Source organism: Narcine bancroftii, chromosome 4 (assembly GCF_036971445.1).
Source record: "Narcine bancroftii isolate sNarBan1 chromosome 4, sNarBan1.hap1, whole genome shotgun sequence".
Taxonomy (NCBI): Eukaryota; Metazoa; Chordata; class Chondrichthyes; order Torpediniformes; family Narcinidae; genus Narcine; species Narcine bancroftii.
Window position 1 is genome coordinate 16,792,182 of NC_091472.1, and position 26,121 is coordinate 16,818,302.

At 42.9% G+C, this 26,121-nt stretch overlaps 2 protein-coding genes across 12 annotated transcripts in view; one reads left to right on the plus strand and one right to left on the minus strand.

The window, feature by feature from the left end:
* The window catches only part of ttc13 (tetratricopeptide repeat domain 13), a 65,907-nt gene extending 64,324 nt beyond the window's left edge, over positions 1–1,583 (minus strand). For all 9 annotated transcript variants that reach the window (XM_069930841.1, XM_069930840.1, XM_069930838.1 and 6 more), the window contains exon 1: positions 1,379–1,583. In XM_069930841.1, the coding sequence (XP_069786942.1) occupies positions 1,379–1,562 (184 nt within the window). In that variant the 5' untranslated portion in view covers positions 1,563–1,583. The remainder of the gene's footprint in view (positions 1–1,378) is intronic.
* A 53-nt stretch (positions 1,584–1,636) lies between these two features.
* arv1 (ARV1 homolog, fatty acid homeostasis modulator) overlaps positions 1,637–26,121 on the plus strand; it is a 60,017-nt gene continuing 35,532 nt past the window's right edge. For 2 of the 3 annotated variants that reach the window (XR_011355558.1, XR_011355557.1), the window contains exons 1-5: positions 1,637–1,903; positions 9,063–9,182; positions 9,770–9,923; positions 12,319–12,543; positions 16,788–17,067. Coding sequence is in view for 1 of the 3 variants with exons in the window: in XM_069930844.1 (XP_069786945.1) it covers positions 1,811–1,903; positions 9,063–9,182; positions 9,770–9,923; positions 12,319–12,543; positions 16,788–16,894 (699 nt within the window). In the remaining 2 variants the exon portion in view is untranslated. Of the gene's footprint in view, positions 1,904–9,062; positions 9,183–9,769; positions 9,924–12,318; positions 12,544–16,787; positions 21,374–26,121 lie in introns of those variants that run through there. The other variant, XM_069930844.1, reaches the window with a different exon arrangement.

The window sequence follows — 26,121 nt, forward strand, 5'->3', positions numbered from 1 at the left end:
TAGTTACAGTGATTCAGTATTACATTACTCCCAAGATACCAGACATAAATGAGACACATATGGTTGCGTCAAAAAAAGTGGTAACTTTCATTAGTGTTGAATCTAAAGGTCAATAATAATTCACTTCTCTGATAACCTCATATAAAACACTGACTTTAAAAAGAAAAGCGTCATCCTTGCCAGACTCGTATTTCTTTCGTTGCCTTTGAGAACCTTAGCAAAGCCCATTTGAAAGTGTCCTGCAAACAAATAAATCAAAGCATTCTTCTTGCGGCTGAGCCTTCCTGACATGTTTAGGACCCGAAAAGACTCCGTGTTTTGCTGCTACCAGGGACGAAGAAACAATGCATGCCGACAATGAACAGGTAACTCCAAGATCTGAGATTGTACACGAATAACGGGCAGGCTGTTTCTCGAACTGTCATGACTGAGAGGGAGGGGGAGAAGGGGGGGGGAGGGGAGGGGGAGAAGGGGGGGGAGGGGAGGGGGAGAAGGGGGGGGAGGGGAGGGGGAGAAGGGGGGGGAGGGGAGGGGGAGAAGGGGGGGGAGGGGAGGGGGAGAAGGGGGGGAGGGGAGGGGGAGAAGGGGGGAGGGGAGGGGGAGAAGGGGGGGAGGGGGAGAAGGGGGGGGAGGAGGGGAGGGGGAGGAGGGGGGGAGAAAGGGGAGGAGGAGAGGGAGGGGGAGGGGAGGAGGGGGAGAAGGGGGGGAGGGGGGGAGAAGGGGGAGGAGGGGAGGAGAAGGGGAGGAGGAGAGGAGGGGGAGGGGGAGGGGAGAGGGGGGAGGGGGAGGGGGGGAGGGGGGAGGGGGGGAGGGGGGAGGGGGGGAGGGGGGAGGGGGGGAGGGGGGAGGGGGGGAGGGGGGAGGGGGGAGGGGAGGGGGAGGGGGGGAGGGGGGGAGGGGGGAGGGGGGAGGGGGGGAGGGGGGAGGGGGGGAGGGGGGAGGGGGGGAGGGGGGAGGGGGGAGGGGAGGAGGAGGGGAGGAGGAGGGGAGGAGGAGGGGAGGGGGAGGGGGGGAGGGGAGGGGGAGGGGGGGAGGGGAGGGGGAGGGGGGGAGGGGAGGGGGAGGGGGGGAGGGGAGGGGGAGGGGGGGAGGGGAGGGGGAGGGGGGGGAGGGGAGGGGGAGGGGGGGAGGGGGAGGGGGGGAGGGGAGGGGGAGGGGGGGAGGGGGGGGAGGGGAGGAGGAGGGGGGGAGGGGAGGAGGAGGGGGGGGAGGGGGGGAGTTCAGCGCTTGCGGAACACTTCACAAATACAGAATTAACAGGGACAAGTGCAGGCTATTTGAAACCCAGTGGCTTTGCTGGCCGCGGATGAGGAAGTCGTCAGGAACTCACAATGGATCGAAAGGGGGGCGCACACCTCACCTCTCCCCCCCATCTTACCACATTCCACGAAGTCCTGCGAGTTCCCCAACTCGGATTGGGTGACACAGCCTTGTTTCTGCAGGTGGCTGTCGCCGTTGAAAGACAGGAACGAGGAAAAATATTCCGCGCAAGCCAAGCCGTGCAAGGTCAACAATAAAAGTTGAGCGGCCGCCGCCGCCGCTCTCTGACTGGCAGCTGCCATGTTTGCGCTGCTTCTCGGCGGGAGGGCAGCATCCGGGTAAAGCGGACGGAGGGCAGCGCGCCGAGCACGCCGGGAGTTGTTGTTCCTCCGCCGGCGGGGCGAGAGGCAGAGCCTTTCGACTCGGACTCCGTTGTCCGTGATGCTCCGCGGCGTCACGCCCACCTCCCTCTGGCACGGCTTTTGGCGCGCGAGTCGGTAACCAAGCAGCGGGACCCCCCCACCGGGTTGGGGGCGGGGGAGGGAAGGCAATGGCGGCGCCGTACCGATGCGTGGAGTGCAATGAGGAGGCCTTGGAACTGCACAGGGACTACAGCCACGGGATCATCAAGACCACCATTTGTGTGAGTGCAGGGAAACGCCAGAGCAACAAAGCTGACCTTGCTGCCCCCCTGCCATTTTATTTCCCCAGCCTCCCACTTTCCCCCAGACTATCCAACTGATTCAGGTGGAGAGGGCGCAGAGAAGATTTACTAAAATGTGGCCTGGATTGCGGTGTCTAGAATACGGAGAAAGATTGAGTAGACTGGGTCTACTTGTTTCTGCAGGTGGCTGTCACCGTTGAAAGACAGGAGCGAGGAAAAATATTCCGCGCAAGCCAAGCCGTGCAAGGCCAACGTTGAGCGGCCACCGCCGCCGCTCTCTGACTGGCGGCTCCCATGGCGAGGGGGGGGAATTTGATCGAGGTGTTTAAAATTATGAGGGGGCTCTTCCCCCTGACGGTAGGGGAGATTGGAACGAGGGGTCGTAAGTTGAGGGTTTGGGGGCAAAACTTTAGGAGTAGTACTTCTTCACTCAGAGAGTGGGATGACCTTCCGGAAGAGGTGGTTGCGGCAGGGTCAAATCCGTCCTAGAAGAGGAGGTTGGATGAGCGCATGGATGTCAGGGGGTTAGAGGGTTATGGGCAGGGAGCAGGTAGGGGGAACTCGTGGAGTTCACTTAAATCGGTGCGGACGAGAAGGGCCGATATGGCCTTTTTCTGTACTGTGATTCAACCGTGCATCTTGGCGCCTCACAGTTCAGTGGTCAGCAACCTCCTTTGAAGAAGACCGCAGAGCCCACCTCACTGACAAAAGACAAAGGAGGAAAAACCCAACACCCAACCCACCAATTTTCCCCTGCAACCGTGTCTGCCTGTCCCGCATAGGACTTGTCAGCCACAAACAAGTCTGCAGCTGACATGGACATTTACCCCTCCATAAATCTTCCTCCGCGAAGCCAAGCTAAAGATATCATCTATAGAGAAATCAGTTTGGATTAATGGCTTTTCATTTGAGCGGTTTGGCAACCTATCTGATGCTATAGCAAGTAAATTATTTTTAAAGTAAAATGCTGGAAATCTTTTTAAAAAACACAAAATCCTGGAAATACTTGGGACAAGCCACCATCTGTAGGAAGGGAAACATGATTAATGTTTCAGGTCAACCTGAAAAATTAACCGTTTCTCTTCCCACCAATGTGTCCTGACTTGCTGAGTATCTCGGGGATGTTCTTTTTTTATGTTGTGCTGCTGTGACAATAATTCTGCCTTCAATGAGGTGAGTCAAACTTGTAAATTGTATTTGAGTCTTCTATGAATGATGAAAGTTTAAGAATCCAGGCCAAACTGGGAAAGAGACTATAAAACAGGAAGAACAAAAGCATTCTTTACAGATTTCATTGTTTGGGGGACTGGATTTGTAGTTGAGAGCCTGGAATCTATATTGCTTCTTTGATGCCAGGATAAAGTATGAAGAATGTTCAGCTTACGAGCTAGAGATGTGGTACAGCTAAGGACTAAAAACATAAAACAGGTACTGAGATCCTATGGTCTGACTTTCAGGAACAAGGAAGCAAGTTAAAAGTAAGAATCTCGGGATTATTCCCAGTCCCATGTGTCAGGAAGTGTTGAAGTTGGAAGGTGAGGTCAATGGTGCTTCAGGGGATGGTTCAGGAGCAAGGGCTTCAGATACCTAGAACATTGGGACTACTAGTGGAGCAGGACTCATTTACTGGTAATCAAAAAGGGCGTGGTGAATCTCAACAAGAGTACAATCAATGTTCTTGTGGGGTTGGCGAGCTTTGGAACATAAGAGGGAGGCTGATGGGTGACCTATGGGGTAACTAAAATAATGACCAAGATGGATAAGGTGGTTAGCCACAGTACTTTTCCCCAGTGTAGGGGAGTCTAAATCTTGAGGGTATAGATTTAAGGTGAAAAAGATTTAAAGGGGAACTTTTTCCACACACTCAGGTGAAGGATATGCATATAAATTTGTTGAAATGTGGTATTGTGGCAGTTATGAAAGGGTGGCTTTCACAAATGTGAAATGATGAGGAGTAGAACTTACTGTTCACAGATACAGTGTACAGAAAAAATAAACAAGGGATAAAAGTTTTTTTCTCTTTTTTGGGGGTTTTTTTTCTCCTTTCTTTTTTAAGAGGATGATGTCACAGAAGATAATAAGTCAAAAATTGAGGATGTTGAATTAGATGAAGAGGAAGATGAGGGGAAAGGTGATAAGAAGAAAAAGAAGAAAATTAAGTACAAATACATTGAGGGAGAAGAGTTTAATAAAATTAAGTTAATTTTGATAGAGAATTTTGAAGATGTTATAAATGGAGAATTTTATAAGAGTTTGAACTTTTTTCTTTTTCTTATATAAGGGGAGGGGAAGGGAATAAAAAGTTTATCTGATTGTTTTTCTAAGGGATGTTTTGTTCTCTCGATGAATTATAAAGGAAACTTGGTATTAATGGAAATTCTGTATTTGTGTATTATTATGATTTTTTGTATAACAGATATGTGGTTGATATATGATTTTAATATTTGAACTTAGTTTTAAAGTGGATTTCATTTGTTAAATACATGTATTATGTTTGATTTAAATATATGTTTAAGGGTATTATTTTAGTATTGATTTTTTTTGTTGTTAGTAATTTTTTTTGTTAAGTTTTATCCTTTTTTTTGTAAGTGGGGTTTTTTCTATTTTGTTTACAACATTGTTAATTAATTCTTCACTCTTTATTTTGGGGGGAGGGTTGGACTAATTTTAGATTAGATGATTAATGTTGTGTTATAATTATTGGGAGGGTTAATTTGTGTAGTTTAATGATGTAGTATTCTAATTTTTATTATCTTATTTTTTATTATTTCTTTAAATGTAATTTTTATTTTATTCATGTCATAAAATTTTAAATAAAGTTTAAAAAAAATTAGAAGTTATCTAATTAAAACAGAGTGGAGGAAGTCAGAGGGTTGTGGATCTGTGGAACTCACTGCCGTACAAAGCAGTAGAGGCCAGATCACTGGGAATATTTAAACAGGAAATGGATAAGTATCTCATTAGTAAGGGTATCAAGGGATATGGGGAAAAGGCTGGAAATTGGAACTAGGTGTGAGCATAGTTTAGTATAGAGTCACGGAACAGACTATGGGCCTAGTAGCCTGCTTCTGTTCCTTTATCTTGTGAACTAAACACAATGCTTTAAGTGTGGCTTAACTCACATTTTTTATTGCAGATCTTGCATGTAATATGTCTTCATCAGCCTATCTGTTTGTACTTGAAGATTGAACACCATCACCCAGGGCCCTGCTATTCACTGTCTTGTTTTAACTTTCCAAAACGCATCATTTCACATTTGTCTGAATTAAATATCATGTGCCATTCCGTTTCCCATTTTACTAGTTGATTTTATATCCTGTTGTAACCTTCTTCACTGTCTACTACATCACCAGTTTTGGTGTCACCTGCAAACATAACAACTATACAACCTACGTACTCGTCCAAATAATTAATATATAGTTCCCTCCATAATTTTTGGGACAAAGACACGCTTTTCCTTTATTTGCCCTGTGCTCCACTGTTTTAAATTTGTAATCAAACAATTCACGTGATTAAAGTGCACATTCCAGATTTTATTCAAGATTATTTGTATACATTTTGGTTTGACCATGTAGAAATAATAGCACTTTTTATACATAGTTCACCCATAATGTTTGGAACATTTGGCTTCACAGGTGTTTGTGATTACTCTGGTATATTTAACTGCTTCAGTGGTGCAGGTATAAGCGAGCTATATGTGCTTCTAAGCTTTTGATCACCTTTGAAGTCTGTAGTTACCAATTTTCAACGAAGGCCAGAGTTGTACTATCTGAAAAATGAGAATAGAACAATAATAGATATCACCCAAACCTTAGGATTACCAAAATCAACTGTTTGAAACATCATTAAGAGGAAATCGCATACTGGTGAGCTCAGTAATTGTAAAGGAACTGATAGGCCAAGGAAGATCTCCACTGATAGGCCTAGGAAGATCTCCACTGATAGGCCAAGGAAGATCTCCACTGATAGGCCTAGGAAGATCTCCACTGATAGGCCTAGGAAGATCTCCACTGATAGGCCTAGGAAGATCTCCACTGATAGGCCTAGGAAGATCTCCACTGATAGGCCAAGGAAGATCTCCACTGATAGGCCAAGGAAGATCTCCACTGATAGGCCAAGGAAGATCTCCACTGATAGGCCAAGGAAGATCTCCACTGATAGGCCAAGGAAGATCTCCACTGATAGGCCAAGGAAGATCTCCACTGATAGGCCAAGGAAGATCTCCACTGATAGGCCAAGGAAGATCTCCACTGATAGGCCAAGGAAGATCTCCACTGATAGGCCTAGGAAGATCTCCACTGATAGGCCTAGGAAGATCTCCACTGATAGGCCTAGGAAGATCTCCACTGATAGGCCTAGGAAGATCTCCACTGATAGGCCAAGGAAGATCTCCACTGATAGGCCAAGGAAGATCTCCACTGATAGGCCAAGGAAGATCTCCACTGATAGGCCAAGGAAGATCTCCACTGATAGGCCAAGGAAGATCACCACTGATAGGCCAAGGAAGATCTCCACTGATAGGCCAAGGAAGATCTCCACTGATAGGCCAAGGAAGATCTCCACTGATAGGCCAAGGAAGATCTCCACTGATAGGCCAAGGAAGATCTCCACTGATAGGCCAAGGAAGATCTCCACTGATAGGCCAAGGAAGATCTCCACTGATAGGCCAAGGAAGATCTCCACTGATAGGCCAAGGAAGATCTCCACTGATAGGCCAAGGAAGATCTCCACTGATAGGCCAAGGAAGATCTCCACTGATAGGCCAAGGAAGATCTCCACTGATAGGCCAAGGAAGATCTCCACTGATAGGCCAAGGAAGATCTCCACTGATAGGCCAAGGAAGATCTCCACTGATAGGCCAAGGAAGATCTCCACTGATAGGCCAAGGAAGATCTCCACTGATAGGCCAAGGAAGATCTCCACTGATAGGCCAAGGAAGATCTCCACTGATAGTGGAAGAATTGCCATCATGATAAAGAAAGATTCCCAGGTGTCTGTCTGACAGATAAGAAACGCTCTTCAGGAGACAGGTGTAGACGTGTCGATGACTAATGTTCGCAGAAGACCTCGTGAACAGAAGAAAATGAGATGCAAGCCACAAGTTACCCAAAGAGACAGGATGGCCAAATTACAGTTTTCCTGCAGAATTCTGGAAAAAGGTCTTGTGGGCAGATGAGACAAAAATTAACCTGTATCACAGTGATGGCAAGTGCAAAGCCTGGAGGTTTAAAGGAACTGCCCAAGATCCAAAGCATACCACCACATCTGTGAAACATGGTGGTGTAAAGTCCAATTTTCCCTCGTACTTGGATCCCAGACATTGAATCTGGTTTATGGCTCATCTCAGCAATGTCGACTATAGTTGAATGACTCTCTTGTTTGAGTTCTTCCCAAACTAGACAGCTCTGCTGGCTTAAAACTTCCCTGCCATTTGGTCCCTTTTGGTTTTGGTGATTTCATTATTTGTACCTTCAGCACGAGTTTGGCTGGTACCTGACAGGTACTAGTGCACTATTCCTCGTTACTACTGCTGATGCCAGTAGCAAAATGAATTCTGAGGTGTATAAAAACAACTTATCTGTTCAAGTTTGAGCAAATGCCTCCAAACTCATTGGACGGTGCAAGACAACGATCCTAAATGTACAGCTAAAGCAATAATGGTGTCTTTGAAAGCTAAAAACTGAAAAATTCTTGAATGGCCAAGTCAGTCATCCAATCTAAATCCAATTGAGTATGCCTCCTGTATGCTGAAGAGAAAACGTAAGGGAAAAGCCCCAAAAGAAGCAGGAGTTTGAGATGGCTGCAGTAGACTCCTGGCAGAGCATCACCAGAGAAGATACTCAGCACTTGATGATGTCTCTGAATCATAGACTTCATGTTGTCATTGCATGCAAGAGCTATGCAACAAGGTACTAAACATGACTACTTTAATATATATGTATGTATGTATGTCTGTGTATTATTGCTATGTCCCAAATATTATAGTACCTGAAATGAGGGAATATGTATAAAAAGTGCTATAATTTCTACATGGTCAAACCAAGAGGTATACAAATATCCTTGAATAAAATTTGGAACATGCACTTTATTCATTTGTGAATTGCTTGATGACAAATTCAAAACTGGAACACGGGAAAATAAAGGAAAAATATGTCTTTGTCCCAAACATTATGGAGAGTACTGTATATGCCAAACAACACTGCTTGCAGTACCCCAACAGTTGCAGAAATCCAATCTGAAAACAAACCACCACCCTCTTCCTCCTACCACCGTCAATTTTGTATCCAATATTCAAGCTCACCCTTGATCCCCCATGTTCTGAACCAGCCTACCATGTGTGACCTTTTTTTCAAAGGCCTTTCTTTTATCACCCGGGACAAGGACAGTCTTGCAGAGACAGGTTTTGGGGAAGAGAGACAGTAAGAATATGGGAGAGTTAGCTTGCTACCCAAAGTGTGACAGAAGGAGAGAGAATAAATGATTTTGAAAGGAATCCAAAAGCAATATAGTTTAGATGCTGGAAATATGAATTAAAACTAAATGCTGTTGGAAGAACTCAGCAAATCAGGCAGCATCTGGGGAAAAAAAGAAACAGATTTAATGTTCCAGCTTCATAACTTTTCATCAGAATTGGAGAGTTAAAACAAGGTTGAAGAAGAAAAGAGACTTTTGAGGTTGTAAATATTCTTTGATCAAGTGACAATCAGGAGAATAACCCAAATGGTGTGTTACTGTCTGAAAAAGAGAGAGTGGTAAATACAAGAAAATTTTTTTAAAAGTATGAGTAGGCCACTGGGCCTCTCAAACATTCCTGACATTCAATATGATTGATCTCTGCTGGCCTCCATTCCTTTTCTGTGCCAGTTCTCCATGGCGCTCAGCCTTCCAAATATTTATCTATCTCCACCTTATGATCTATGCCACCCCATTGGCCAGATAATTCCCCCTTTCATATGAGAGTCTCCTGCCAGTGAAAACTCCAGTCCGTGGTGCTTTTCTTCTTTAAAATTCGATCTCATAATTTCAGGGTCACTCTAGTGGGCATGACATGAAGTTCCTTCACAAATCAATACATAAATTTGAATCTAATTGAGAAATTAATGGTTAATGGGGCTGAAAACATATTTTTCTCTTGCAGAAATCATGCCAGAAGCCAGTTGATAAATATGTTGAATATGACCCAGTGATCATTCTCATTGATGCAATCTTGTGTAAAGTTCAAGCTTACAGACATATAATCCTCAATGCTAACATTAATGTAAGTACTTTAAACTGCCAAATTTTGTTACTGTAAATAGTTCATAAGTTAGAGCAAAAAGTTTAAAAATATTGTATATAGGCAATTGACATCTCTTGGAAAATTTCTTATTTGTCTTTATTATTCCATCGGTTACACCAAATAGGGATCTGATAACATTGTAGTTACCTTATTTGACTAATATTTTAGAGGCTTTGATGAATCTGATTAGACTTTGCCATGGAAGTTCAGTTAATTCAATAACCCTGCAATAAAAATCATGTATTAGTTGGGGAATCTTTTGAGTTATCCTAAAAATGTATCTGGTTTGTTATTATTCTTTTAACTATCTTTGTCCTGTGTGCTAAATGCAACTCCAAATTGAAAGGACTTCACTCTTAAATGCACTTAGCGAAGCCTGCCGAGCCATCTAGTTCAAGGGTAGTTATGCATCTGCATAAATACATTCATTCCTTTTAAACATCCTCGACATCCTGTGAATTAATAATGTTTTAAAATTCAATGTAGTTTTATCCATATCCCTCCACAATTTCAATCCCAGTGGTCAGTGGTGCTGATAATCGTTGAATTTTACACTTCTCCTTCAGATTCACTGGAAGCTATGCATTTTCTGTTTGATATGTGAAGCATATCTTAGGTGGTCACAGCTACAAGATTCACAGCGAACAATTGATCCTACAGATATAATCCGTTACGCCAAAGAATGGGACTTCTACTTAATGTTTGGATTAGCTAGCTTGGGTAAGCTCACTTTTTTTTTTAACTTGTTGGGGAAAATAAATTTTTTTTCATTCTTTATGATTCATCTGAGTCGAAGTTCGCATTTACACCTTAGAGCCAGCGTGTTTTTAACCCAGTTTGTCCCTCCCCATTTCATTATCGGTCTCGACCTGAAACATTTACCCTTCTTTCCCCCACCACCAAACCCCCAACCACAAATGCTGTTAGTTTCTCCATTGGTTTGCCTTTTGCTCAGCAAGGAAATATTCAGAATATAACAGGCACATTGCTGCAAAGCTGAAATCTAGATCGCCTACCTACCGAGAGAGGACATGTAAATGGGAAAACTAGAGTAGCTGAAAAATATTTTGTACAGTCTACTTATAATTTAAAGTAACTTTTTGCTTTGGAAAAATAAATGATCTGAATGCTTGAGAAATCAATTTAATTAATAAACTTGAACTAGGGAATAGAGCTTCAAGATTTGGGGGAGTAGATTAAGGATGGTGATGAGGAGGTATGACCTTTCCCAGAGAGAAGTGAATCTGTGGAATTCTGTCCAAGAAATCAGTAGAAGCTGCCTTGTTAAATAGATTTAAGATTTTTGCATAGTAGGGAAATTAAGGGTAAAGGGAAAAATGCAGGGGAGTGGAACTAAGTCTGAGTCAGAACAGCCATGAGTATATTGAATGGAAGTGCAGGCCTGACGGGTAGATAGCCTGCTCCTGCTTGTGTTCTTAACAATTGTGCCCAGCCACACCATTATGGTGTAGATGTAGAGAGAGTAGAGCAGTGGGCTAAGAAGCAAGCATCCTTGAGATGCGCCTGTGTGGATTGACAAATGAGGAGGAGAATTTTGTTAGCGATCTCCACTGACTGTGGTCTTCTGATGAGGAGGTCAAGGATCCATTTGCAGAGGGAGGACCAGAAGCCTTGGTTTTGAAGCTTGCTGATCAATACTGGGAGGATGATGGTGTTGAAAGCTGAGCTATAATTGATGAAAAGCAGTCTGAAGTATGTGCTGTTGTTGTCCAGATGATCCAGGGCTGAGGGCAGAGCCAGAGAGATTGCAAATGCTGTGCAATGATTGCTGCAGTAGGCCCAGATGTTTACTTAGGTAGGAGTTAATTCTGTCCATGACCAACCTCTCAAAGCATTTAATTGAAATAGATGTGAGGGCTACAGGGTGATAGTCAATGAGGCAGATCCCTCTATTTTTTCTTGGGCACCAGGAGGATTGATGCCCTTTTGAATCAGGTGGGAACCCCCGACTGTAGCAATGGGAGATTGAAAATGTCTGTGAACTCTCCACCCACTTGGTTGGCACAGATTTTTAGTACCCTGCTAAGTATGCCATCAGGGCCTTGTGAGGGTTCATCCTCCTGAAAGATAGTTTGACAATTTAAATTGGTAATGTTACAGAAATTCAAGCTATAAGGTAAATCCTATGAATCAAATGGAGGAAGAGACTATTTTCAAAAGCTTATAGTACTTGCATGATGTCTTGTTCATTATTGTTAAAGCAAGAGATTAATCTGTGTACCTTTCCCCTTTGTTACCTCTGGAGCAGTGCACTGTTCTAACTCTCATCTGCATGCTGTGGAACTATTAGTTTCTCCAATTCAACATTGGGAAAACTAAAATCATGCCTTGTATTTCCCTGTTTCAAACCCCTACTTCCTCACCATAAATTCCATCCTCTCCTTTTCAGAGGGCACCCACTTGACCCCAATGAACATGCCACAGTTAAAGCCATCTGTTTCCACCTGAATAACATCCTTCAACACCATCCTGTTTTTGTTGATTAGTTCATTTGTGCCTTTGTTGCTTTCAAACATGACAAGATAAATCCTGTCCTGATCAGCTTCAATCTGCACCCTTAAATTTAGTCATTCAAATTCTGCTGCTCCTATCCAAATTTGACCTTGTGCCATGTTGACTCCCAATCTGGCAACTGTAAAGTGTTAAAATCTCATCCTTTTGTAGAAATCCCTCCACGATTTCATTTCTCCCTATCAGTGCAATCTGTTGCAGCTCCACAGGTTTATAGAGGTGGGTACAAGATCGAAGGCTGAAGGACCTGTGCTGCACTGTTATGTTCTCTTTAACCTTTTGATTTATCTGCAATGCTCGGATTTTGGCTTTGGTAGCTACCCTAATTTAATGGTTCCACTGTTGGCAGCTATACATCAGCTGCCTCGATCTTAAGATCTCAATGGTTTTTGTTTTCTATGGTGTATAACCAAGTTTTTGATCATATAATATTTTCTTTTTGAAGCTTGTTGTTAATGTTTATTTTATAAGATTATTATAAACTTTTAATAACCCATTACCAAAATATGAATGTAAATATTTTTGAGAATGAGTCACTTGGCCTTAATAAATATAGGCAATTTGATTTTTTTTCTTCTTCTAGAGTTAACAGCATTCCTGAGTGGGGTGTTTTTCTTCTTGTGGTTACAAAAAAATGATTTCATCCAGAAGAAATCCAATCTCAGCACATTGTTAATAGCTTTATTGTTATCTGGTTACGGGAAACTCCTTGTGATTCCAGTTGTGATCTGGGAACACGACAACTCACCTCTGTACATTAACCTCATCAAGTTCTTTGTTCTTGCGTCAAATGCACAAGCAGTCAGAGGTAAAAAAAAATTTCAATATCGATTGACTGCTTTAAAATTGAGTTGAAGATTTGTAGCTTCCATGTTAATCATATTTCACTCTTTTAGATGCTCTGAGCTGATTACGTACAGATATTATAAGTAGTATTCTGGTAAAAAAGGTTGATGAGCTGAAGGTGTGGATTGATACTTGGAAGTATGATGTGGTAGCGATTAGTGAGACATGGTTGCAGGAGGGATGTGATTGGCAACTGAATATCCCTGGGTTTCGTTGTTTTAGGTGTGATAGAGTCGGAGGGGCAAGAGGAGGTGGGGTTGCATTGCTTGTCAGGGAAAATATTACAGCGGTGCCTAGGAAGGATAGATTAGAGGGCACATCCACGGAGGATATTTGGTTGGAATTGAGGAGTAGGAAAGGAGAGGTTACACTTGTAGGGGTGTATTATAGACCACCCGGAGGGGACCGAGACCTAGAGGAGCAAATCTGTAGGGAGATAGTAGATATTTGTGATAAGCACAGGGTTGTAATTATGGGAGATTTTAATTTTCCACATATAGATTGGGAAACACATTCTGTGAAAGGACTGGATGGGTTAGAGTTTGTGAAATGTGTGCAAGATAGTTTTTTACAACAATATGTAGAGGTGCCGACCAGAGAAGGAGCAGTGTTAGATCTACTGTTGGCAAATGGGATGGGTCAAGTGACGGAGGTTAGTGTTGGCGAGCACTTCGGGTCCAGTGATCATAATGCCATCAGCTTCAATGTCATTATGGAAAGAGAGAAGTCAGGGCCAAGGGTTGAGGTTTTTGATTGGGGAAAAGCTAGATTTGAGGAGATGCGAAAGGACTTGCAGGGTGTGCATTGAGACAATTTGTTTTATGGGCAGGATGTAGTAGAGAGATGGAAGTCTTTTAAAGATCAGATTTTGAGAGTGCAAAAGCTTTATGTTCCTGTTAGGTTAAAAGGAGGGGCAAAAGGTTTGAGAGAGCCGTGGTTTTCAAGGGATATTGGAAACTTGGTTCGAAGAAAAAGGGAGGCGTACATTAGATATAAGAAGCATGGAGTTAAGGAAATGTTTGAAAGATACATTGAATGTAAGAGGAATCTTAAGAGAGGAATTAGGAAAGCTAAAAGAAGGTACGAGAAAACTATGGCAAGCAGGGTGAAAACTAATCCAAAAGAGTTCTACAAATATGTTAATGGTAAGAGGAAAGCTAGAGACAAAATTGGTCCCTTAGAAAATCAGAGCGGAAAACTGTGTGTGGAGCCTAGAGAAATGGGGGAGATATTGAACAGTTTCTTTTCTTCGGTATTCACTAAGGAGAAGGATATTGGGAGATGTGAGATAAAAAAAAGCAAATTGGGTAAATATGGGGAATATAGAGATTACAAAAGGTGTAGTTTTAAGGCTTTTTAAGAATATAAAGGTGGATAAGTCTCCGGGACCAGACGGGATCTTCCCCAGGACATTGAGAGAAGTGAAGGAGGAAATAGCAGAGGCTCTGGCGGTAATTTTCCAAATGTCATTAGATATGGGGATAGTGCCGGAGGATTGGCGCATTGCGCATGTGGTTCCGTTATTTAAAAAGGGTTCAAGGAGGAAGCCTGGCAACTATCGGCCTGTAAGTTTGACGTCTGTGGTAGGTAAATTAATGGAGAAAATTCTTAGAGATAGTACTTATAAACATCTGGATAGACAGGGTCTGATCAGGAGCACTCAACATGGATTTGTGGGAGGAAGGTCATGTTTGACCAATCTGATTGAATTTTTTGAAGAGGTGACTAGGAATGTGGTTGAGGGTGGCGCTGTGGATGTTGTCTATATGGACTTCAGTAAGGCCTTCGATAAGGTACCACATGGAAGGTTAGTTAGGAAGGTGCAGTCTTTAGGTATAAATTTTAAGATAGTCAAATGGATTGAACATTGGCTGAAAGGGAGAGGCCAGAGAGTGGTAGTGGATAATTGTCTGTCAGGTTGGAGGCCGGTGACCAGTGGTGTGCCTCAAGGATCTGTATTGGGCCCATTGTTGTTCGTCATATACATTAATGATCTAGATGATGGGGTGGTGAATTGGATTAGTAAATATGCAGACGATACTAAGATAGGTGGAATAGTGGATAATGAAGAAGGTTTTCAAGGATTGCAGAGGGATTTGGGCTGCTTAGAAAAGTGGGCTGAAAAATGGCAGATGGAATTTAATGCTGATAAGTGTGAGGTGCTTCATTTTGGTAAGAAGAATCAGAATAGGACATATGTGGTAAATGGGAGAGCATTGAGGAATACAGAAGAGCAGAAAGATTTAGGAGTAACGGTACATCGTTCCCTGAAGGTAGAAACTCACGTGAATAGGGTGGTGAAGAAGGCTTTTAGTATGTTGGCCTTTATCAATCATTGCATGGAATATAGGAGTTGGGAGGTGATGTTGAGATTGTATAAGACGTTGGTGCGGCCTAATTTGGAGTTCTGTGTGCAGTTCTGGTCGCCTAATTACAGGAAGGATATAAACAGAATGGAGAGAGTGCAGAGAAGGTTTACCAGAATGTTACCTGGGTTTAAGCATCTAGAGTATAGGGAGAGATTGGACAGATTAGGTCTTTATTCTTTGGAGCGTAGAAGGTTGAGAGGGGATTTGATAGAAGTATTTAAGATTATGAAAGGGATAGACAGAGTGGATGTGGATAGACTATTTCCGTTAAGAGGAGGAAAGATTAAAACAAGAGGACATGAGTTAAGAATTAAGGGGCAGAGGTTTAGAGGTAACATGAGGGGGAACTTCTTGACTCAGAGAGTGGTAGCCGTGTGGAATGAGCTTCCGGGAGAAATAGTGGCGGCGGAGTCAATTGTATTATTTAAGAAAAGGTTGGACAGGTATATGGATGAGAAGAAGATGGAGGGTTATGGGCATTGTGCAGGGAGGTGGGACTAGAAAGGGGTGTTTGGTTCGGTGCGGACTAGAAGGGCCTAATGGCCTGTTTCCGTGCTGTAATTGTTATGTTGTTATTATAAAACTCGAAATTGAATTCACTGTTTGTAGTGGATGCTGGCATTTGATATAAATGCACTTTGCGAAATTGGTGAAGGATACAAAGCCAATCCCCATGTTACTGACCTGACCTCCAATTATCACCATTGAATAGTCTTCGACCTGAAATAATGACTTTTTTCTCCCCTTCCCACAGGCGCCATCTGAACTGATGAGCATCCTGAGAATTTCATTCTCTTTCGCCTGTACTGATTAATAATGACAGAAATGGAAAAGCAGTAGGGGCCCCAGTAATATACAAAGAAGGAAGATATTTCTCAAGTCTACATTTGACTTGGTTCCAATAATGTAAGGGGCCAGGCAGAAATGGGAATTGGATAGAGAAGTCAAATGACTTAACATTGTCAGGCTCAAGAGTTTATTGAGATGGTACAAGGCGGGGTGGTACTGAGGCTTCTGCAGGGAATGATCATTCAGGATCAGAGAGGGATAGATCACCAGGTAATATAAATGCATTCTAAGGGGTAAGACTTGGACGGGAAGGAGACAGGGGTAAGAGGAAAGTGTTTGATTTTTCACAGTTCCAGCAAGATTCTATATGTGACTATTCTCTTCATCCCTTCCAAGAAGATCATCTTCTCTCAGTTGACTATAATCTGCCATCCATTTTCTCTTGGTCTGTATCCTTTCAGAGTCATTCCACTGGTCTCTGTATTACTCATTATTATAATATTGGGAACATTTCACAATCTAGTGACAGACCAAGGCATTTTTGCCACTGAAATGTAGTTTGTGGTGCATCGAAAGAAATGCAGCAGCCAATTTCTCTGCTCATTTCTGCTAATCCCTGAGGCTGAATGAAAAGGTTGGGAGTTCTGGACCCATTACAGAGGTCTGAGTAGCGAGTGCTGAGCTGTCAGAGGTGACAACATCCATGGAAGATGTTAAACAAGCACTTCATATGTTTTTGAATTTTAAAAAAATTTAAATCCCATGGAAATACTTCAATAAAGAGCAGTGGCATTCTCATTCATGTTCAGATAAATATTTATCCATCAACCTGTCATTTGAAGAAAGGTTGCAGAAATTAGTGGTCAACTTCTCAACAGTAATATGTGTAGGACTTTTATAAGTGATTAGAAGTACCGATTCTTTAAGTTCTCAAGGTCCAATAAAAATATATATTTAATTGTGAAACATGCAACTCATGTAATATTATGATCCTGTCTTTTTTAATAAGCATTGAGCATTTAATTTTTTGGTTTGTTTCCTCTTGCAGTAGTGTTGAATAGCACCAGACGATTTGCATTGTCTGCTATTTCTGTTGGATGGATTATGGAGCATTTTACAGCCCACATTTTTCAACGACTTAAATGGAGGGCATAGAAGGCTCAAGCTGGAATACAACTCATGATCTCTTTTTGTCTGAGAAAACTTGAATACTTTTTGCTGACGCTGAACAATGGAGGTAAAAAGAAAGAAAATAAATGAAACTTTCACGGACAAAAGGCAGTTGCTAGTAAACTCCAAGATTATATCTAGCTTGGCTGCTGTTCTTGGTAAGAACATTTTGCAAAATTGTTTTTGTCTTGCATTTTATTGGAAGATCTCAGTTTTATTTTGATTCGTAGTTATCACATCATACAGGCCCTCTCGCCCACAAGCATGTGCCACCCAATTGATCAATTAACTTCCTAACCCGTGCATCTTTGGAACATGAGAGACAACCCACGTGATCACGGGGAGAAGGTGCGAGCTTCTTACAGACATGGGTGGGTTGGAACCCACGGCACCTGCGCTGTCCTATCATGCTCTCCACCGTGGTAACAATGCTGGATTCTTAAAAGAAATTTTATAAAATAACAGGCAAAGTTAGCATGAGAATTTACCATAGGTTTTGCAATCTATTTAATTTTAACTTAAAAAAAACCATTTAAACTTTGAATAGTTTCACTTTCTCTATTTAATAAAACCCTTACAAAGTAACACTCTGTTTTTTGCCTTGTATCTTAAAAGGAAAAGATTTCAACTAAACAAATTTACATCTGCCATAATGCTAGATCTAAATATCTTGCAGGCAAGTTAGCTTTGATTTCATGCAGATAACATAATGACATTATTATCTTGCTGCTACATGAATGTTGGAAACTGAGACTAGACTTTTTTTTAAATGGTAAACAGTTATTGCTTGCTTGGTGTCAAGAGATAAGAATGAAAGTAAGAGTGGCACTGGAATATAATCATACATTTAAATATCAGTGCAAATTGGGTAGATGAAATATCCACTGGAGTTTGAATTTTTGGTTTATGTGATCACTTCTTTAGAATTGGCAAGATTTCGCTTTTTTAAGTGGTATATTTTTTGTTATTTGATAGAAAATTGAGACACAATTTGATAGAAACATAAGATTCTCAGTGTTTTGACAGGATAGTTGTTGAAAGAATGTTTCCCTTTAAATTTAGACATACAATCTTTAAATTTAAATTTTTTATTTAGACATCCAGAATGGAAACAGGTCTTTTCGGCCCACGAATCCATGCCACCCAATTAACCTACACACCCTGTACATTTTGAACAGTGGGACGAAACTGGAGCCCCTGGGGAAAACCCATGCAGGCTTGGGGAGAAAGTACAAAATCCTTGCAAACAGTTGTGGGATTCGAACCCCGGACCTGGTTGTTGGTGCGATAAAGACGTTGCGCTAGCCACTACGTCAAACATGCCACCCAAGATCTCAAACTAAGGGTCATAGTATAAAGAGATTATCCATTTAACAGTAGATATAGATGTTATTTTCTGAGATAATTCGTTTTTGGAGCTCTTCCTCAAAGATGATAAAAGCAGAGTTTTAAAATATTTTTAAGGCAGATTCCTGAAAGATGATAAATTACTGCAGGTACATAGTCACCCAGCACATGCTCTGTTCTTGCTACTACCATCAGGAATAGGTGCGACAAGACTCTCACCACTAGGTTCAGGAACAGCTGCTACCCCTCCACCATCAGACTCTTCAACAATAAACTCAATCAAGGACTCATTTAAGGTCGCTTACTTTTGCACTTGATTGACTTTTTTCTCTCTCTGGAATTCACGCTCAGTTTGTTTACATTTCTTTATTTGTTTACATGTATACACTGAGTACAGTTTTTTTTGCACTACCAATAAGTGTTGATTATGATTGGCCTGCAGGAAAAAAAATCTCAGCGTTGTATGTGATGTCATGTATGTATTCTGAATGGGGAGTTGTGGTCACACTCTTATTGGCCACAGTTGTGTTGAATGGAAGTGCAGACTTGAAGGGTTGAGAGGCAGTGACCTGTTGCTAATTCATATATTCAACTACTCACCCAAACCTTCCACTCTGGAGAGATTGCATGGGATACACAACTGGCATGATTGGAGTCAGAGGGTGGTGGTGGTGGAGGGTTGTTTTTTCAGAATGGAGACCTGTGACCAGTGGCGTGCTGCAAGAATTGGTGCTGGATCCTCTGTTGGTTGTCATGTGTATTAATGATTTGAATGAGAATATAGTTGGCATGATAACAAAGTTGTAGATGACACTAAAACTTTGGAAGACTGCCTGGTCAAAGGAGAAGACTGGCTGTCTGAAAGGAACTCTATGGTGACCTGAAAGAAAGAGGATAATCTGGAGAACCCTGAATGGGGGCAAGTTTCGTCAGCAAGACTGATTAAAAAGGAATCAGGCGTAGTAGACAGTGAAGAAAGTTATCTGAGATACAAGAATATCCAGCTCAACTAGCAAAGTAGGCAATAATGTATTTCAGTTGGTTAAACCAAGGCAGGACTTTCACAGTAAACAGTTGGGGCCCTAGGGGTTGTACTTGAGGGTACAGATACCAGAAAGTGACAACGCAGATCGACCTGGCATTTTCCTTCATCAGAATGGATATTGAGTTCAAAAGTTGAGAGACATCACATTACAACTGTACAATACATTCAGAATATTGTTTGCAGTCACCCTGTTGCAGCAACTATGCCAACTAAGCTGGAAAGGAGGTAGAAAAGATTCATGAGCATGTTACCAGGATTAGAGTGATTGAATTACAAGAAAAGGCTGGATAGTGTGACAGAGTACTTAGAGATGGTTTTCGGATGATTGTTAGAGCAAGTTGCATACAGACATTTTAAAACACAGAATTTTTGCAGGACTTTTGCAGAATGCTATTTTGCAAAAGGCAACAAAGTAGCAACATACTACATACAACAGACAAGATGACAAAGCTTGTCTGTAAGAGCATGTGATCTTTGCAGGAAGAGGAGAACAGTTTTGCTCTCAGAGAGGGAGGGAGTGAGAGAGAAAGAGACTTTGGTTCCAGAGGGACAAGCTGGCAAACTTTGGAAGACTGCCTGGTCAAAGGAGAAGACTGGCTGTCTGAAAGGAACTCTTTGGTGACCTGAAAGAAAGAGGATAATCTGGAGAACCCTGAATGGGGGCAAGTTTCGTCAGCAAGACTGATTAAAAAGGAATCAGGTGTGTATGTCCTGGAACAAAAGGAATTTCTTTCTGAAAAACAAGAAGAACCCTCCTGAGTGGTAACCATTTGCCTGTTAAACACCAAAGCATGGTGAACTTTATTAATGCTAACTTCTGTGCACAGTACAACAATCACCTGCAACCAGTGACATTGGACTGTGAACCAAAGAACTTTTCAACACTTATATACACATTACACACACGCGCTTAGTATTAGAGGGGGGGTTAAGTAAGTGGTGTTAGGTCTGCTTTGTTCATGAATGAGTGAGACAAACACCAGGCTGAGTCGAAATCAGGGTTCTTTGTTCTTTATTACCGGATTGTAACACTTGCGACTAAACATGTTAGTCGGAGAATGCATTCTGCCGTTATCAGCAAAATGGTGATTTTTTATACCCTTGGATATGTGCTTAGAACATCATCATATCATTACTTGTCCAATGACTAAAACTGTTGCTATCCTTTCCCTGCTAGCTTCCTGCCTCTCAATCCATCAATGTCTCTCTTATCTTGTAAGTACAAGGATGCATTCACATCTTGTTACAGCCCTGTACATTCCCATCTCATGATGTTTTACCTAACAGGAGTACAAGGACACCTCCCCTTCTTGTTACTGCCCTGTACAGGGTAACTCCCTACACATTCCCATCTCATGATGTTTTACCTTACAATCCCTCCTTTGTCCTCTTTAGAGGACAATCTCGCCCTGACTATGCTACCACCGCGTTACATTAGTTCGCCTATTATTGCCAAGCTCTATACGGGTTCTGTTCACAGGGCAGTTCGGCTGGTGGGCGAGGGCTCCCCCAACCCTCCTTTGCGTACACCCCCCATCCGTCACCCCGATCCCATTGCCCGTTTACAAGTTTCATCCCATTTGCCCCCAAGCAAAAAACTAGCTAACCCCCCGTACATTAGTAAATACCCAAGTTAACATATGGTCTACAATCTGATTAATAATGTTTGTGTTACAATCAATGTTATAATATTTGTTCTACAATCAAGGTTATAATATTTAGGTTACAAGCAAGGTTAAAATTATATGTGTAACAATCTAATTCACAATCCCTCCTTTCCATCACATTCCCCTTCAGACTCCAGATCGATCTCAGCAACTTTCTCCGTCTCCTGTAATGTGAGATAGTCTTGCTCCACAGCCTGCACAGCTTGATATTTCGGAGGCAGTTCATCACGGTCAGCAAAGGCTTTCTCTATGGTCCTCGTGACCAGCGTTCGAATGCATGGAATACAACAACAGCCACAAGTGATAAAAATTGATACAGAAATGAACAAACCCAGCAAAAGTTGTCCTAACAATGTGCTCCATCTCCCAAACACTCCCTGTAACCAGGATAAAACAGGATTGGAGACTCCAGACTGGGCTTTTAATTCTTTCGCCAATGCCCTAAGTTTCGTTAACCCCTTAGTGAGTGATCCATCTGGCCCTGTGTTATTAGAGATAGAAGTGCAGCATAGATCTCCAAACATAGCACACACTCCACCTTTCTCTGCCAGGACCATATCAATCGCTATCCTATTCTGAAGTGTCATAAGGGAAGTTTCTGACAGTTGTTGATGTATTGCCTCAACAACGTCCCTGGTCAAATTTGCAAGGCGCTGGACATTATAGTGAATAAGGTTGATCCTATTAACATTCTTATTTACAGTGATGGGAAAAATTGCACTAAAAACAGGAAAGCTTTCAAACCCAGCTGCAATCTCATCGGCTAATTTAAATTCGTCCGGAATATTCCGGGCTTGGCCAATGGCATCAATCCATACCCCATCAGGGTTCCTTCCTCCCGGCCCCAAGAGTCGAACACTCCTCCTTTTTCTCCACAGCCAACTCTCTGTGTGGCGCAATTCTAGGGAATCCTCGTCTCCCTCCTGCCTTTTGACAATCAGCACTGGCGCATTAAGGGTTACTAGAGCACACCGACCATCCCAGTTAGCGGGGAACCAGTTGTACAGCACTCTTCCTCCACAAAACTCATCTGTGTAGTCATTCAATCTGCTACAAGTCTCCTTAGTTTCAGATTCATTTTTTTGTTATGGGACCTCAAAATCATCCCCTGTATATGTTCATGATAACCAGTAACCTGTTTGGCTGCCCTGTCAGGCACCCATGTGGCGTTTTCCCTGCTAATAGTAGGTCGTCTACATACTGAATCAGTGTAACATCTTCTGGGAGCTTTAATTTCATTAGGATTTCGCTAAGGGCCTGATTGAACAGTCCTGGACTGTCCTTATAACCCTGAGGTAATCTAGTGTATGTGTACCGATGTGCTTGGTAAGTGAAAGTTAACCAGTCTTGCCATTCCTCAGCTAAATTCAAGCAGAAGAATGCGTTTGCCAGATCAATGACAGTATAGTATTCGTGCTCCGGACTCAGAGCCCTAAGTGCTACATATGGGTCTGGGACTGGTCTCCCGATGGTCTTGGTAGCCAAGTTAATCTCCCGGAGGTCGTGTACCATCCTCCAGTCTTTTCTACCCGGTTTGGGAACAGGCATGATGGGCGTGTTCCACATACTGTCAGGTGCCGCCCTTAAAACCCCTGACTCCATTAACCCTTCTATCGTTCCTTTAATACCCTCCTCCTGACTGGGCGACAAGCGGTATTGTTTTCTCCATATTGGTTTCTGCCCGGGGTTGGCCAATTCTAGAAATACCTCTCCTTTTATTACTCCCACATCATAGGGCCCCGTTGTCCATATATGTGGACTCAGATTAGAAAGATATTTGTCTGAGTCTCTGTGATCAATATTTTCTCCTTCTATGGCTCGGTCTCTTTCTACTTTCTCATTCACTACCTGGTCCCATGCTTCAATATTCAGTCTGACAAATTTTCCTCCCTCCGAGGTGGAATATCCCGGGATTTCTGTCTGCCTGTATTCACACCCTATCGCTTCCTTTACCATCGGACCCAGCTGTCGAGCGTGATGATCTTTGTCAATACCCAAGGTCACATGAGGCACACTTTCTACTCCTAAGCAGAACCACTCCATTTGTTCTTCTGTCATGACAACCATAGCAGCTATTCCCTCCTTACCTACAAAGATAAATGGACAATGTATCGTTTCTGTCTTCCCTTCTTTTAGAGAGTCCCACCTCTCCTCATATTCCTGGTCCGGGTGGATGGTGTAGTTTAATGTAACATGCATAGGATCTAGTGGATAATGGTAATCCCCATACCGAGGAATACTGGCCCTCCACTCAAAAAACTGTTTAATCAGCCCTGGGCCTGGTTCATCATACAGTAGCCGACTCCAGAAAATACTAACCTCCACAGAGTCTTCTGAAGCGTTAGATGGGGTCATTACTATAAACTGTCCTCCCCTTCTTATTGTATCCCCTGGGTATGTTAACCGAAGGCCCTTCTCAGAACATTGTATGGTTATTCCTAGTTTGGTAAGAATGTCCCTTGCTAATAAATTAATGGGGCAACTTGGCACAACCAGGACAGGCGTTTTAACCCTTTGTCGTCCAAATGTCATGTCGATGTTATCTGTATAGGGCTGTGTTTCCCTTATCCCGGAGAATCCTATTGTAGATAATGTTTTGCCCGAAAATGTGCTCCCTGGGGGTTTTTTAATCACTGTCGTAACTGCTGCCCCTGTGTCAACCATAAATTCAATTTTTTCTCCATTTACCGTCCCCCAAACTTTTGGTGGCTCCCAGGGAGGCGTGATTTTTGATTCTCCAGGGCACCTTCAATAATCAAATTCAGCACCTTCCTCAATATAGTCATTACACTGAGGTGCCTGGACTTGTTGATCACTCTGCCACCCCCCGATTCTCTGGGGCCCATCAATGTGTCCACCCCTACCCCTTGCTTGTCCTCTTAAGTTTCCTCCTCTTCCCCGATAGCCTCTAATAGAGGGTAATCTTTTTCCCCTTGCTCTCCCAGCCTCCGGACAGTTCCGCTGGTAGTGTCCAGGATTTTGGCAGTACCAGCATACTGCATGTTCCCCTCTATACATTGTACCTAGCTGTCTTTCCCAACCATTTCTTACTTGGGGTCCCGGATTTATCACTGGCCCCATGACCTGTGGGACTATCTGTTGGGCCGCTAATTTAACCCCTATATGTTCTATGGCTCTCACCAATTTATCGGTTGTTTTGTCCACCTCCTTCTGGGACGCACTTTCTGACTTAGCATGCTCTGATTGACGATGTCGTTTGATTGCATGTGTCAGGTGTCTTTTCCACAAATCCTCTGACATTGTCTCTAATCCCACAATGTCCCTTAATTTTGCTTGAACCGTAGCAGGTAGTCCGTTTATTATCCCATTACGAAAGTGAGCCCTTCCTAAGGGGCTGTGGTCAGGTCTTTCTCCAGTCCCTGTTTCCCATAAGTCCCATGCTCGAGTGAAATACTCGTGTGCAGTCTCTCCTTCCTTTAGTTGAAGGGTTACCAAGGCATCCAAACTATAGGGTGTAGGAAATGTTTCTCTAAGTGCTTCCCAAAATTTATTCCGAAGTGGGTTAAATTCTATTTCATCCCCCAATTTACTGCTTCTTACAATTTTCTCTATTTGCTTCAGGGCCCCTTCTGCCTTTAATTTTATCATGATAGTTCTGACATGTGCGAGTGCTAATTGTTCTTGGCAGGTTTCTCGCTCAAAACAAGAAATCCATGGACTAGCCCCATTACTCAACGGAGGTAGTTTTTTCATTAAACTCTCTAAGTCCATTCGTGACCAGGGTAAATATTTTTGAGTTCCCCGTCCCGTGATCAGTAATGGGCATTGATATCTCAATTTTGGGGATTTCTGCTCCTTCTTTACTCTTGGCATGCATTTATTTATCCCACCTTGTTCTGATTCTTCTTCGTCACTGTCACTGTCCCTATCAGCTTCCAATGTCTCAGGGTCAAAGGTATATTGGTCACGTTCATCTCTAAGATAATCTTTTCGGCCATAGTTTAGTTGTTTCACATCTTTCTCTTTTGTCCTAACTATGTCCAGGTAGGCATGTCTATTTTTCTCCCTCCCGAGTCTTTTCCTTCTACTTTCCTCCCATGGTGGATCGTATCTCGTTTCCTCTTCTGTACTACACTTTTCGTCCTTTACTCCTATTACCATTCCTTCAGCTTTAATTTCTCCTGACAGTGTTGTAGTTATCTTTTCCACTTCCTTAAATACACCTACCATTAATTCTTTTTGATCCTCACTGATCTGCCCCAGCACATTAATATCTCTGTTTAAGTTTTTAATGTTATCCTGAACCTTTTTCATGTTCCATTTCTGTATCTCTAACTCCTTTTCTATTTTCTTGGACTCCAGAGGGGTCTCCACATCTATTACTCCCCCTTCTATTTTTATTAAAGGGGCCTGTACCTCGTCTGATGTATCTCTATTCCCGAGGTTCTTGTCACACCCCAGTGTCTCAATATCTGGATATAAGGGACGTGACTCCAGGATCCCATCTGGGGTGTCAGAGAGAGAGAGAGAGAGAGAGAGAGAGAGAGAGAGAGAGAGAGAGAGAGAGAGAGCATAGCGAGAGAAAGAGATAGAGAGGCAGATACACAGAGCACAAGAGATAGAGAGAGAAAATGCCTTGCACTGGCCCCACTGGGAGAAAAGTCTTCAGATTAACACTTTCGTTTCAAAGGTTTTAAAAGGTTCTCATCCTGTGATCACTGGTCTGGATCAGATTGGGTCTCCCACCACTGGGAACTATCACTCCTTCCTTCCCTCCCACCTCGAGTGAGCTACACGTCAGCCCACAATGTCTGCCCTGATCCCGCAATGGTGGGGGTGCGGGAAAAAGGGAGGGAGAGAGGATAAAACAGGATCCCATTTGATGCGGAGCTGGAATTGTGGGCACAAAATTAAAACCAAATTGTATTTCTCTGCCCTGCCCAACCTGGGGATTTCAGGGCAGCACCACCACAGATTGGGATTGGGAGGGGGAGTGGGTGAGAGAGGAGGGGGGGGAGAAGAGAGAGAGGGGGAGAGAAGAGAGAGGGGGGAGGGTGAAAGGAGGGAGGGAGAGAGCAAACCCGGACACTTCGTGGCTGGAAACTGGAAACAGGCACTTTTCCTTTCCCTTCTGTGTTTTGTTTCTTCCAGCTTATGTAAGACACTACGCTTTAAAATTTTGTTTCCCTCAC